Consider the following 16101-nt stretch of genomic DNA (forward strand, 5'->3'; position numbering starts at 1 on the left):
GGCCTAATTAAAGGGAGTTAATTGGAATTCCATGCCTATGTGTGGTTTGTCGATGCAGCCGACAGGAAATATTACACGTGAGTGCGCTCACCGGAGACCTCACAAACACCCTTCAGCTGAACACACAGAAACAACACCACCAAACTCATGCTTACTCCACGTTTTCTTTCAGGTCTCAATACCCAGACTGGCCAATTTGTGATTTTTAGTGTGTTTACCTGTTTGTAAAGAGAGTCTATCTCTCGCTGGAGCCGTGTCGTGTTGTGTTTGTTCTTCTCTATCACCTCCTCTCTCTGTTTCAGGATCTCCTGAAGTCTGCTCAACTCCTTCTGCAGGGCCACAACCTCCTCTCTCCTAGACGGGACCTCCTGCATCTGCTCTGCGAGCTAAACACACGCCACAGCCACACAATTACAATATTAAATGCATGTTAATAGTCAAGTAATGTGGATTTTTGATAGCCAGTGCCAGTATCTAGAGAGCAGGAACTCATATTCGCCTAGATGAAATCTCCGGATTCTGCTTTATGCATTTTAAGTCATGAGTTTGGGGAAAAATCTGTTAACATATAAATCTCAGTATAAAAATGACTAAATAATAAGTATGGAACAACAAGGTAAACTGTGTTTTTGACTGAGATTCCTTAGTATTAGGATTATTGGTAGCTGTTAATAAAGTATAGTGAAGCCATAGATCTAAGCTAACAACTTTATATATAGACAATACCAGTAAAAACTGGAATTATTAAACTTTTTTTTGGTTTGTTTCTGAAATAAATCTCTTATGCTCTCTAAGGCTGCATTTATTTGATTTAAAATACAGTAAAAACAGTAATATTGTGAAATATCATTACAATTTAAAATAACTGTTTTCTATCTTTAGTATATTTAAAAATGTAATTTATCCCTGTGATGGCAAAGCTGAATTTTCAGCATCATTACTTCAGTCTTCATTGTCACATGATCCTTTAAAAATCATTCTAATATGCTTCAATATGTTTGCGGTACGTAAAAAAATTAAAAATAAACATTTATTCAGCAAGGACACATAAAATGTATCTAAAGTGACAGTAAAGACATTTATGATATTACATAAGACTTCTAATTCAAATAAATTCTGTTATTTTGAACTTTTTATCAATCAAAGAATACAAAAAACCACAAGCATTTTACACAACTGTTTCCAACATTCAAAATAATAAGAACAACTTCTTCCGAGGTAAATTCAAGGCTTATTCCTTACAGTTAGCAGAGAATATTTTTTTTTTTACAATATGACTAATGACTAACTTTAAAAGTAGACACATCAAGCTTTCTAAATACATATCTCTCATGTCTGTGTGGCAAGTATTCATTGCGTTTCAGTTCCTTTTTGACGCGTTTCAGAAAGAAGTTCGCAAAAACTGAGACGGCACAAAGTGCACCCTGTTTGTTTTCTTTATTTTACAAAAGCAGAGTATTTTAAGTCGATTTTGCTGCTACGTGGAAAAAATCCACCGAAAAGTACCTGTGCGTTCGTCGACCCCCGATGGTTAATAATTGAGCACCAGTAATAGTTGATAACTGAGCAGCAAATCAGCACATTAGTATGATTTTTGAAGGATCATGTGACACTGAAGACTGGAGTAATGATGCTGAAAATTCAGCTTTTCATCACAGGAATAAATTACATTTTATAATATATTCAAAAGAAAACTTTAATTTAGACTTAAAAATTAGACTTTTTTTTATTTCACAATATTACGTTTTTTACTGTATTTTTTTATTCAAATAAACACTGCTTTCATAAAATCTTTCTTTCAAAAGCATTAAAAAGAAAAAGAAAAAAAAATCTAGAGTTTAGACCGGTAGGTAACATGTATAGTAGATCATATATAATGCTCTGTGGAAAATATTTAAGCATGGCAAATTCTGTTAAATTCAGCTGATATTACCTTTATTGACTTCTGATATAATATAGCTTAAAGTATAATAAAGCCTTTTTTTTTCTTCTTTTTTAAAATAAATAAATATGGCCAGAAAAGGCAGGACAGGCCTGAGGGACTTCAGCATGAAGCACGGCTGTGGCACAGAGACATGTAGAGCCGTGGATATATAAAGCCTGTCAAATTCATCCCTCTTTCATTAAATGTCTCTCTATAATCACGCACCATCACCTCTATAGTGCAAAAAGAGTACTCTCGCTCTCTTTCTCTCTGTGTCTGTCTCTTCAGCCGTCTGCTTGGATTAAAATGACATCTCCCCTTGAGTCTTAGGAAATGCCACATGAAGCAGTTACTAACAAACCTTCATGCAAGAGGAGGTGGAGCGGATTGAGGTGTGGTGGTGGGGGGGTTGGATGTGCCCTTCAGCAAAAATGAATTTTCCAATTGCAGTTAGTTCTGCCATGAATAAATAAACAAATGAATAATTGAGAGGGCAACATAAATAAATAACATCACAAACATTTCACAGGCACTCATAAGTTCGGGAGATAACTGGGGCTGAATGCTAATGATAAAAACAGTACATGGAGCAGAATCCAATGCATTATTCACTGCATGCTTGCTCGCTCTAAAAAAAAAAAAAAAAGTCAAAATAAATTAATAAATATGAAAAAGAAAATCTCAAAGAACTCAAAACATCCAGTCAGCACTGAAGTGACAGGTTTGTCCCATTTAAAACATCCAAGGACACTCTGCCAAACAAATAACTGACCAGTCAGAGATGTATAAATAAACCAGCGCAGGCTTCTACTTCAACTGACAAGTTATGCAAAAGTTTGGCACACAGGGAAGAGGGAGACGTGCGGGCGTCAGGTCCATCTTTATTGTGTGTGTGTGAGTGTGAATGGACTGGACGGCCCGTGTCCTTGATCCTGTCCGCTTTCGGCTCACGGAGACCTTCAGATGCAGCCTTCTGATCGAAGGCCACATTTACACTGCAGGTCTTGATGCCCAATTCCGATATGTTGACTATATCTGATTTGTTTTGCTGACCAGCTTACATCTTTTAAAAGTGACCCATATCCGATTTCTGCATTTATACTATACACTCGGCGAAAAAACCCAAGGTAGACGGACTGACCCGGAAAAGCTTAGCCAAAAAGGAAGTAAAAACAGCACGATCTGCAATGGACGCAGACTAAATAATATCACGTGTTGCTTTCTGCACCATCTTTAAAGGTCAGCAAAACATTGAGTTGAGCCTTCATCCTCCATTGCGTCATTGAAAGAAGTCATGTGATCGTGGTTGGTGTCCACCTGAGTTGACATCATTTGCCACCGTAATTTTTTCAATGACTTACTTCAATCGGATTCATGTCAGATGTATTTCCATATCTGCGGCCTAAAACCGACCTGAGAATATCAGAATCATGTGCTTTTTTCCTGCTAACAGGTTCATGGGTCATATCCGATCTGTGCCACATGGGTGGACAAAATCAAATTGGGTCACTTGAACCATGTAATGTAAATGCGGCCAAGAGTTATATATGCACCTGAGCTACATCTTAGCACCAAAATAAATGAGTAATCAACACTGATATGATCAAGGTAAAATGAAACAATGTTTACAAGCATGGCTTCTGCTTCTGGCACAGACCCTTTATGGAGACTAAGTTGCAATACATGCAGTGTGACCGACCACTTTTACTCACTGTAAAAATGATTTTTCAAAGTTGTAAACAAAACAAAGCTTATTGGAGGACTTTTTACAAAAAAATTATATTTTCAGTTTTCTCTGATCAGTGTGTGAATTATGCAAGTGTGCTGAGGTTAGCCTATACTAAAATAAGCTATTTATATAAAGAAGTCTTAAAGGTACTGTAGCAAAAACAGTCTATTTAATTCTCAGAGTCAGAGAGAGGATATAAAAGTGGTCGTGACAAGATGGATTATGACTTTTTGGTGCAGGAAAGCTTGATAAAAAGATTTCAGGTCAAAAGCACTTCTTACAGCCTTCTTAAATGCAAAGAATTTTAAGAAATGTTTACACAGTATCCGTAACAAATAGTTTAAACTTTAAAATAAATAAAAAAAATAAAGAATAACCCTTCACTAAGCTCCACCTGTTGGGTTACTTACTAAATAAGACAAGCTATCTGGTTACTATCAGAGCAAAAACTTGTCTGAGAAAATGGAGGTTTGGTGTCAGTCAGATTAGAACAAAACTAATATATATATATTTTTAATAAGGACACAAACAATTTAGCGAAAGTGACAGTAAAGAGATTTATAATGTTCCAAAAGATTTCAAATAAATACTGTTCTTTTGAACTTTCTATTCATCAAAGAGTCCTAAAAAATGTATCATGGTCTCCACAAAATATTAAGTAGCACAACTGTTTTAAACATTGATAATAATAAGACATATTTCTTTAGCAGCAAATCAGGATAGAATAATTTCTGAAGGATCATGTGACACTGAATACTGGAGGAAAATACAACTTTACCATCAATTACATTTAAAAAAAATATTAAAATAGAAAAGTTCTTTTAAATTGTAATAATATTTCACAATATGAATGGTTTCCACTGTATTTGTTACTGCATTGATAAAAGCAGCTTTAGTGTGCATAAGAGTTTTTTTTTTTTAACACTAAAATAAAAGTCATACTGAACCCCAAACATTTGAAAGATAGTGTAGGTGACTATATTTTCAATATGTGTATGCCTTAAAAAACAGACAAAAGGTGAGTGGACCGAATGATTGACAGGTTTTCCTCACCTCCTCTTGTGTAGAGGTCAGACTCTCCTGAGCGGCCCGCATGTCTGCCGTCAGTCTCTGAACCTCATCTCTATCGGACACCTACCACACAGACAGGTTTTACTCTAGGAGCCTAACCAGACACAGTTTTACCAAAGTATGTGGTGCGTTGTACCTCGTCCTGCTCTGCTCTTTGTTGCTCTATGAGCCACTTGCAGTCTTCTGTCACTTCTGAACTGTCACAGTTCAGCTCAGCTATTCCGGAGGCCAGAAGATCCCTCTGATACTCTACTTCATGTAGCCTGGAGACCGTGGACTCCTCTTCAACCAGCTGTTCGTGCATAGGAACAGAGATGCAAGATCTGTTATTGTAGGTCAGGTTGCATCATGCCGGTCAGTGGATGTGTTTATTGATGTGTAGATCATGGAGGCTGGAGAGGGTGTAGTATCAGGTAGTGTATCGATGCTCATCAGTCTTTAAGCTCTCTCTGATCTCTCTCTGATCTAGACCTGCTAGCGGCTTTCCTTGCACAACACATTATACTGCACTTGTTTATTCCAATTGAGCGGCAGACTGGATAAACAGTCAATACAACTAGTTCAAAGTAAAACATGCAAAAGTAAAAAAAGGCAGGTTTCGTGGCAACAAGTATTGAAGAACTTTAAGTATTGAAGAAAGTGGTAAGCAGTAGCGGTTTTTGCTATATTTAACTTGAAACGGGCCTTGCAACAGAAGAGCCCTGGCCCCTGCCATCACGGAAACTAACTGGGGCTTGGGGCAAAAATGCCACCAAAATTAATAAAAATGCCCCTCAAAAATCAAGATATATGAGGCAGAAAAAATGTCCCTATTTGAGTTCTTGTTTTAATATTTGTATCAGGATATAGAGTGCCATTTTCCCTAATATCAGCATGATTGCAAATGTGATGGTGTTGATTTTATACAACAGTTCAATAAAGAAGAAGTTAATATTAAAGGTGACTTTCATTTTAGACTTAGAACCTGTTTTTGCTCTATTTTGCAACAAATCCACAGTAGAACCATTGTGCGTCTCTTAGCAACTGAATGAGTCCGCGTTTTGATGGAATCGTTTGACTGAATGAATGAATGAATGAATGACTCACTGTTTAAGACTTTTTTCCCATAGTTTCATTTTATATATTTATATCTCGCACCTGCGATTGATAAAATCATACTTAAGGTCCACCATGCTTCAATAAATATTGTCCGCATATGCACAAATGTCAATTGAACAAGACGTTATGAGATCGCTGAGGGGCTGAGAGTGTGACGAAGATTGAATGTTGATTTTGTTTTCGGTCGTCATTGTAATGCGTGGATAGTGGAAGAAGAATAGGTTTATAAATAGAATATTGGGAGTGAAATAAGAGTTAACAATAACAGAGATAATAAAGTAATCGCAGTCGCATTGCATTCATTGTTTGTTTGAAACTGTTTGTTTGAAATGGGCCTCTGAATTGCAAAGGCCTCCTCTGGTGGAAAGTGACTATGGTTAGCAGCTATTTACCAATGTCTGCCTTGCAGCAACTGCTACTTCTGCGGAGTGATTTACTCCAACTCTCTGCTCCTCACCACGGGGCTTCTCAGGTGCTGCGAGTAAATCACTCCGCCCAAGTAGCAGTGCTTCGCCTTCTGAGAATGTAGTTCCCAGTATGTATACAGTTAGAAGATGGCTGTGTCTCATGTGACCTTGTTATTTGTACACGCTGTGACTATACAAATCACAACATGTAGATAGGAAAATGTTGGCGTTATTTTGTCACTTATTGGGAGCAGTATGCTAGCTGGAGCCGTTTACCTCCAGTCTTTGTGCTAAGCTAGGCTAGCTGTGGGTGAGTCAGACAGAGTTACAGCACGCACGGAGATGAGAAGGGTATGTATGGACTTATCTAACTCTGGGGGATACGGTGAATAAGCTAAAGTCCCAAAAAGTCGACGTGTTCCTTTAAAGATAAAACTAGTGAAGTGCCTAGTGAGGAATATACTGTATAATATAATAATGAATTTAATGCTGAATATGCATGAAAATAAAATATTCTATTTCACCTAAAATTTCTGCATATGTATTATTGTATGTATGTATGCATGAAGGTATGTATATATATATATATATATATATGTGTGTGTGTGTGTGTGTGTGTGTGTGTGTGTGTGTGTGTGTGTGTGTGTGTGTGTGTGTTCAGAAATAATGTGTATTCCATATTAAAATGAATATTATGAATATTAATTATTACTATTATTAATAATTAATATGAATAATATGTGTTCTATAAATATATACTGTATATATATGTGTGTGTGTGTGTGTTCAGAAATAAATGACATATTAAGATATATTAAAATAGAAAACTCATCTATTTAATTTCAATGATATTTCACAATGTTAATGTTTTTTACTTGATTTTGGATCAAATAAATGCAACCTCGATGAGCATAAGAGAGTTATAGTATCTCTCAAGAATTCTGCTTCCTGGCTCAAAGCTTCCAGTGTGTCCTCATGCTGACCAGGCTAAAAGACCCAGAACAGGCTTCAATTAAAAACAGCAGGGTTCAAAACAAAGAAAGAGACAAAAAAGCATCTTCCGTTTCTATATGAGGACAGTACTGGAATACAATGTTCCATTCTTTCTGCCCTCCATGCTTTCTGGATGCAGGGCAAATTGACGATTTAAGGAAATGGTTCCATTTTTAGGGAGCGAGCAACAGCCTTTCTCACATTAAATGGCAAATTGGATAACGTGGGCTAAAACCACTTTGTCTGTTATTATTGGAAATGATTGTGGATTACACATAATTATCTGCTAAAGTACCATTCCCCCCTTTATTCCAAACAGAATGATCCAACTTCAAATAAAATATGATTTTAGTGCATTTCTGTGAGTGTATGCAAGATATAAAGCAGAGAATAGATCGTCTACTCATATTGCCTACAGCAATCATAAAGGAAGAAGACAACACAAATTCAAGCAGCAGGGGTCCATGCTTGGAGCATTTTGTCAGGATTTGTGTTAGGTTGGTATTTGGGGGTCATGTGAAGGGTATAAGCTTAAGTAATAAGTGAATTCCTTGAGTTTAACTATTGCACAAGGACAATATTATTATGGACACAAAAAATATTTGACATCAGAAACAAATTATCGAAAAATAAAATAAAATATAGGGCGGTGACTTAGTTTTATTCATCAGTTTTTGATTGGATGGAGGCAGATCTGAATGCGAACTTACTGCAGATTGTAAGAAAGGGGCGGGGTTTAAGATGACATGATGATTGGAGAAGTCTGGAATACGTCACCAGAGAGAAGTCTGTCATTTAACTGGAAGATCCAGTTATGACATTTTGATAATTATGGTCAATTTTTTTAATAAAAATAGGACGAATCGTTGACAGTCAGGTCAATAACATGCATTTAGAAAATAGATTGGGTTAATTTACATTTCTTGCTGACATTAAGGACTCTTTAAATATACTTTATGATTGAAAATACAGCTTTTGGTAACACTTTCTACAGACATTCTACAGACCATAAGTAACTTTGCAAGCACATGTCAACTAATTCTACTAACCAAAACCCTAACCTAACAGTATACTAAAACTCTAATGAGAGTTAGTTGCCTTGTACTTGCAAATTAAAGAGAGTTGGTTGACATGTAGTTGCAAAGTTACTTGTTATTGTTAGTGGAATGTCTAAAGTGGATTATCAGAATAAAGTGTTACCCAGCTAAAAAAAAAAAAACATGAAAAAAAAAAAAAAACAAGAAAAATATCCCTGCCCTGTGATTGTTAGCAAACTGAACAAAAACTCCAACTTACTGGCCATCATTAATAGACTGCATTCTCCTGTTCCTTTCGCCTGTTAAAGATTGGAACTAAACTATTGTCTAGGTGCAAAATGATGATTTAAAAACATTAAGCATGTTTTAAAGTGTGTGTGTGTGTGTGTGTGTGCGTGTGTGTGGGGGCGGAGCTGAAAAAGCAAATTTCCTTTGCTGGTCCACCGATTGGAGCTGAGCTTAATTGATCCCCAGTGTGCTGATGTGTGAATGAGGAGAGGTCACAGGGTCACAGTCAGGCGACCTGTAGACCTCTAGCCACCCACTCGCCCCTGTTCTTTCTCATTTATTGCCTTCAGTCTTTCTTTTGGTCTCCATCACAGCTCTTCACCTGCCCACATCCTTAGCTTTACATCTATAATCTCACTCCTCTTCTACATTTTCCTCCTTAAATTTTGTATTTTGAGTAGGCTGTAAAAAGTTAACAGGTTAAAGCATGTATATTAATCAAATGTTTTGTAACAGTTCCACTATTACAGAATGTAATTTTCCTCCCGGCCACTAGGGTCACCGGGGAGAATGTTGTCGCTAGGACATGGTTTCTCTAAAGTGAGGGAGAAGAGAAGAAGAGGGGGGAAGTTAACAGGTGTAAAGGGGAGATGGTGATTGGCATGTGAGAGGGTATCCCATTACTGACCTGTATTCAATGTTAAGTGAATTTATTTTATGCTTAACGGGTGATGTTTTGACATATTGCTAAACATTGAATGAGTACTGATATGCTCTTTGTTGGGAGTCTGGAGAAAACGTCTGCAGGAATGAGTAATGTGGATACATAAATGACTGAAAGGACTGTGAGCGAAAGGAGATACTGATTTTTTCCTTGCATCATTGTGGATTGGATTTTTGTTGCTTGGACTCGGACTTCTCTCACGATTTCCTTCAGAGACTTGGCCCACATCTTTCAGGCCCCTTTGGACTCTTATCAGATAAGTTGTGCTTCAATGTGATTGTCTAAGTGATGGTATCCAGGGAACTGAGTGGTATTTCAACACATGGGAAATACTTGAATATTACTATTGTGTCCATCTGAGATTGAAACAAGCGGCTTATGATTGTCAAAGTACAGTGTATTTTGTTTTCTTTTGGGGTTTTGGTTTTCAATGTTTTGTTAATTCATATGTCTATTTTGGGAGTTGTCATTTTCACTGTGCTATAAAGCAATATAAAGTAAGTCAGATGGTTCTTTCATTCTGAAGAATCTGGTGTGATTTTAACAGACATTTTCCATAGGGAGAACCCCTTTCTTCTGTGTAGCCCTTTACCTGAGTATAGAGTGGAGGTGGTTACAGTTTAACGCCTTTTTTTTTTTAAATACCTTTAAATTATAACTGCTTCATTTTGTTTGTATGATTTCAAACTGATCACACAAATCACACATGTATACTAAAGTCCTTCCTTTAAATATGTGAATGTAATGATTTTTTGACCTCTGAATGTTGACCTTGACCTTTATCCTTTAATTCTACTCCCTGTTTTCCCCCTCTTGTGTCGTTCCCCTGCCTTCACCGCTATATGGAGTGTGTCCACATCACCTTCTCCTGCTGTAGTTTCAGGCTGCTGACGGCCCGGTCTCGGCTGTCCTGGGTCTGCTGGAGCTGTGTGTGTGCGTGCCGGAGGCTCTCTGAGACGGAGTACCATCGCTCTTTCCATTCCTTCAGCTCTTTCTCCTTCTGGTCAAATCCTCTCTGCAGCTCTGCAGTCAGCTCTTCCTGATGCCTGACCTACAGTACACACACATGCACAGGAAGCTTTATACATGCATGTACAGTGGCACCAAATCCTATTTGGAAAATGCATGAATGTCATCGGACTAGATACAAAATGATCAAACCGAGTATCAATTACTTTAACCCTATGAAGCCTACTGTATGATATTTGATATTTCTAAGTCTACTAAATTATCAATATGATCAAAACTTTGCTGAAAAACCTGTTGTACACAATCTACTACATCCCTTTGTTGTCAGATTGATAGCGTATAGTTTTTTAGTAACTAAAAGGTATTTTAGTATAATTCTAAAACGGTCCACGTTCAGGTCGTGGTTCATGTGTCTTTTTGCTGTGAAATCTTTACTGATTTTTATAAAGTAAATGCAAGAATAACTTTTATATTGCTATTTCATGATGAACACTTTCTGGACATAAGCTACTTAGGTTTACTTGATTATCCATGCATCATTTTTTTTTAGGAAAATCATGTTAAAATATGAGTATCAAATATGATTTTGAGGAATGTTTATTTGTTCATGTCTCAATCCTCATTGTATTGCACTGCATTATTGTTTTAAAACTACAGAGCTTTGATCGTAAAAATAAGCATTTAAATATTATCTTACTAAGACATACTATTGGAAGATATAGAGTGACAACTATGCATTTTATGTACGGCAAGTAATCTGATATACTGTTATAAAGATCTAATTGACTTACATTACAAGCTATCAGATTTTTCAAGCAAAACATTTTGCGAAATTAAGTTTGTTAGGTTTTAAATTATTAAGGGTTTCCATATGTTCTGACCAATACATGACCATGTATTGACCATGACAGAGTGGATTTCTGTCTCCTGATAATATATATATAAAAAAAATACTCTGTTGGAGATTTGGCCCTATGTGTTGACACATTGATCCATTGTGTTCATGTGGGCAAATCAAATTTGAATCTGGCTTGCAACATTTCCGGATATCATTCAACTTTGCCATAATTTCCTGTCCAATCTCTCACTGTCCGTACAAATAAAAGTATCAAAAAGGCCAACACACTGAGCTGAAGAGTTTAAGACAGCTGAGAACATATACAGTATGCACATCTCAGCTTCAGCTCCAAATATACAGAATCCTCAGTAAGAAGTTCTACATTTACATAAACCTTTTAATGAATGTCGCATCACTACGTGACTGACGTCCACACACAGATGAGAAGTGACCTTGTCCATCAGCTCTCAAACACATCTAGAATCTTCTAGAGTCTTCACAGACAGCCTCAAAGGGCCGTATGTATTTTATGAACCGACGGACTCCTGCGGTGAAAGGATCAGCGCATGAAAGTCTATGCGAATGAAATAAGTGTGAAAATATACTGCGGGCACCTCGGCGGACCCCTCTATTAATCAAGCTGTCTGCGTTGTGTTTGGAAAGTAATCTTGTCCGAGGAGCGGAGGAAAACGCAGCAGTAAGTGGCGGTTGGTCACACTTTGAAGCAGCTGCTTTGCTAAGGTCCCAAAGCGCATGGAGGCCAAAGTGTAAAAACAAGAGAGAGTGAGCGCTCGCCCTCAGGTTACCCTCCTCACGCTTACACGGGTCCAGCCTACCTAAGGCCAAAAGCATGCTTCCCTTGTCCTCGTCTCACAGACAGTCCGTGTGACGTACTTTTCGCCATTGGCACAGTCCACTGATGTCCACACACACCATCCGCATGCAGTCCCATTTTTGTGTCCGTTCGGACTTGTGTGAGGAAAACAATACACCTGTGCAAGTAAACTGAGCGCTTGAAAAGAAAGGTGGACCAAATGTGTCCATCTGCAAGTCAAAGGTCAAGGTCAAAGGCTTGTGCGCTCAACTGTGCACAGGTGGAAAACAACCTTAACACTTCCTCTGTGTACTTCACCCTTCAGGGAAAGGATGGATTAGAAGCAGTTAGTGCGGTCGGCTAGTTTATAGTGCTTACTTAAGACCTGATTAGTTGACTAGTTAAAATTGAGTACAGGGACCCTCAGAGGACCGCAAGGGATCAGTGGAAAAGTTCAGAAACAATTTTGTAAAAAATTATTAAATTAGTCATATTTGATGTTTTATTATTATTATTATTATAATTATTACAACTTCATGAATTTTTACACTGGAGTCCAGTAAAGGTTTAAAAGGTTGTTAGGGGGATCCACAGAAAATATTCATATTTTTAAAAAAAAATTAGGAAAATATATAAATAAATTAATTCAATTTTCCAAATTAAATATTATTTTATTCATTCTTCTTTCTAAAGACTGGTCAGAAATTATGAGATCAACCATACTTATTTTATTCTATTGAGAGCTATAGTTTCTTTTTGGGTTTGTATATTAAACAGGGGTAAAAAGATTACAGGGTACATTTATAAAAAAAAAAATTATGCTAACACTTTATTTTAAGGTGTACAGTGTAATTATAAATACAGTATAATTACAGTGTTATTATACATTTAAGTACTGAGTAAAGTTAATTAACTACATGTATTTACTATAGGGTTAGGATTAGGGTCTGGATTAGGATTATAAATTATAGTAACTACATGGAACATGTTACATGGACACTGCAAAATAAAGTAAAATAAATTATACATATAGTATATCAAATTTAAATATATAGTTATGATATAAAATATGTAGTTAATCTATGAAATATATATTTTAAAAAATATATATAAAATATGTAGTTTCCTTGATATTTTAGGAAGGGGGTCATCGTAAGAGAATCATTATATTTGGGGTTACAGGGCATCAACACGTTTAAAAAACCTCTATTAACTTGGAAAATATGTGGTTTTGCACGTCAGTGCATCTTTTCAATAGTGGCCTGTTGAGCGTGACTGGCGTTAACTGTACCTCCTGATGCTGAGATCTGGCCTCTGCAGCACATTAATATTACATCTCATTTTAGGGCCAGTCATAATATTAGACGTTGTTTTGAGCGGAGCCATCACTGGCGATTGTGCAGGCGTGTGTGTGGGGTCCCGGTGTTAAAAACACGTGCTGTTGCAGCTCTAATTCAAATTATGGCAAGGTTATGACTGGCACTTAACTGCGGTGAGGAAGACATTGCTTAGAAGCTAATAGGCAGTGGATTGTTGAGAGACCTTGTCCTTGAGTTTATCTTCTCTCAGTCGTTTCAGCTCCTCGGCCTTTACACAATCCTGCAGCAAGAGAGAGGGAGACATGAAGAGAACAGAGAGGTGCTGAGGGATGAATGCGTAAGAACAACAGCAAAAGAAAGTAAAGAAAATGCACAGTCCTTCAGAGTGTGTCCTAGAGAAGTTGATCTATTTGACCTCTGCCGCTTAGGTAAACTGCAGGAGAATGTAACAATGGCTTTTTGTTGTATTGTCTCCACTTCTTCTTTTGAAGGTAAAAAACACACGTAAGGTCTCATGCAAGGCATGAGTGTTAAACAAGTGCTGAAACACACATTTCATATTTATTTTCTAGCCATTTTTTTTTATAAAACTTCAAGTGCATATCCTGTGTTATGATGATTAGTTAAAAGTTGGATAGAACATGAAAACTAAGATACACAATGAAGCAATAGAATGGGACAAAATAGAAGGCCATCATTATAGGCTACACAATAAACTGAACTAAAACAAAACACAACATACTAGAAAGCTACTATAAATGAATGTTACAAGGAGATGACAACTGTTAATCATAGCAGACAGGCTGAAAACAAAACAAAACAAAACAAAATGAAACAAAACTAAAAACACAAAACTAAACAATACAAAATGAAACAAAACAAAACAAAACGAAACAAAACAAAAAACACAAAACTAAACAATACAAAATGAAACAAAACAAAACAAAACGAAACAAAACAAAACAAAACAAAATGAAACAAAACAAAAAACACAAAACTAAACAATACAAAATGAAACAAAACAAAACAAGAAACACAAAACAAAACATAAAACAAGCCTTGAAATACACAAAAATAAATAAATATCAATGATTCATTTTGTCAATTAAATATTTAGACAAGCAAACCATCCCAATTTGAGGTAAAGATGTATCAGTTCACTGTAATACATCAGGCTTACTGTGAAAATTCAGTGCATTAATTGCCGTGACTAAATAACTGATTATATTTGTCCAATTTATTATACATTCGTATAAAAAAAATACAATTGTTGTGGTTATGAATGTAAAATCTGGTGTTTCATTTGTTGTCGATATTCCACAAAAATGTACATTGTCCCTACAGCTATTTGTGCCCTCTATTTGTGCGTTCGGCATATGTTAAGAGGGAGCATAATTTTTATTTAATAATAGATAAATAAATTATTTATTATTTATAATAAATAAAAATGAATCAAATTAAACCATGATGCCTTACATCATTGTGCAAAGAATCATAATCAAATTAATTATATCTCATTTACTAAATTTGATCTTTTCTTTCAATATAATTTGACTATGAGAGAAAGACAACTTCAGACCTATGATAGTCTTGCTCGGATTCTAGATGTCACTGAAAGCAACCGGAGTGTGAAAGCTCTCACCAGGCGCTTGAAATGGCACTGAGATCCACTGTTCAGAATACTTGTAGCATAAAAACAATCAATCTTAGGTTTGAAGGTCAAACTGAGAAATCAGACAACAAAGTATGATCCCTGAGCTTCCTCTCAACCAGTGTATTAACAATACCAACACAACTAAGCAGCAGATGTTCAGAGCTCAGGTGAGCTGAGGTAGAGAACGCAGATAATAAAGCAGCATGTCAATGTGGCGAACTGTTCTATTTGATCTCAGTGTGCATAACACGCTGCTGTTTTCTGAGGATTTGAGCACTATCAAGGGTACGAGGGCACAGCAAGAGTCTCAAGGATTTCAGAGACCCAGCAGGCCCAAACTTCTAAGACCCTTTTTTTAAAAATAAGCAAAGAAAGAAGTATGAACTGCAAGTGCACGGCGATGGGAGGTACATCCTTACGTTTTCGCATGGCATGCGTAAAAGGGCATGTGAGCGGCTATTATGAACGGGTTTGCTGACCTCTCTCTCCTTTTCAAGCAGTGCCAGTGTCTTGTCAACCTCTCTTTGGAGTTCATCAATCTGCAGCACTTTCAGCCGATGCTCCTCTTCCTACACACACACACACACACATGAAGAAAGGCAACTGAAGGTGAGACACACAGGGAGGAAAGACTTCGTTAAAAGTGTCAAGTGGATGCCTTTGCATAATGCATATCACACCTTTGAGATGATCCATTAGCAGGTTGTGTTGTGGGAGCCACTAAATAAGCTGACTTGACTCCACAGAAAAGACACAATATCCTCCCTTCCTTTCTTTACGAGTGGACAGTGGACGAACAATCAAAGCCCGGTGGATTTAGATTAGCCCTAGTCATGAGGGGACCTTTAACCCCCGCCCCCCATCCGTTCCTTCTACCCAGACATTGATTTATAATTTTAATATCTCTAATTTCCACCGCAGCGGCGCTTTCCAAATGTCATTTTCCAATTTGTGTCAAACCGCGTGACCATTTTTCTTAATACGGCTTATGACAATCTCAGCGGCAGGGCGGATATGCAATTCAGATGGAGTGTCGTACAGGCACGGACGTAGCCGCCGCGGCCTGTTTGTGTGTTTATCATTATCAACGGTTCGACGTTTTGGGAGGGGGGCGCCGACTAAGAAGCAGTCTGTTTACGACAGAGGAAAAATTGGGTTTGCTGAGCAAAATGGCTGCAGGGGACGAAAATAATATTCCGCCGTAAATCTGGTAATTACGTCTACAGTAATAAGAGTTACGACGGCCGTAATGATAATCTATTAAAATATGCATCAACAGAGCCGGGAATGGAACGT

The 16101-nt window shown here is 37.0% G+C and overlaps 1 protein-coding gene across 1 annotated transcript in view; it reads right to left on the minus strand.

Moving 5' to 3' along the window:
- The window catches only part of pmfbp1 (polyamine modulated factor 1 binding protein 1), a 220747-nt gene that overhangs the window by 47274 nt on the left and 157372 nt on the right, over window positions 1-16101 (minus strand). Inside the window, exons 9-14 of the mRNA XM_082161301.1 lie at window positions 15285-15374; window positions 13375-13431; window positions 10074-10262; window positions 4861-5016; window positions 4707-4787; window positions 219-386 (exon numbers count right to left, since the gene is read on the minus strand). Coding sequence (XP_082017427.1) covers window positions 219-386; window positions 4707-4787; window positions 4861-5016; window positions 10074-10262; window positions 13375-13431; window positions 15285-15374 — 741 coding nt within the window. The remainder of the gene's footprint in view (window positions 1-218; window positions 387-4706; window positions 4788-4860; window positions 5017-10073; window positions 10263-13374; window positions 13432-15284; window positions 15375-16101) is intronic.

Source organism: Leuciscus leuciscus, assembly GCF_965113295.1.
Source record: "Leuciscus leuciscus genome assembly, chromosome: 2".
NCBI classification, from domain to species: Eukaryota; Metazoa; Chordata; class Actinopteri; order Cypriniformes; family Leuciscidae; genus Leuciscus; species Leuciscus leuciscus.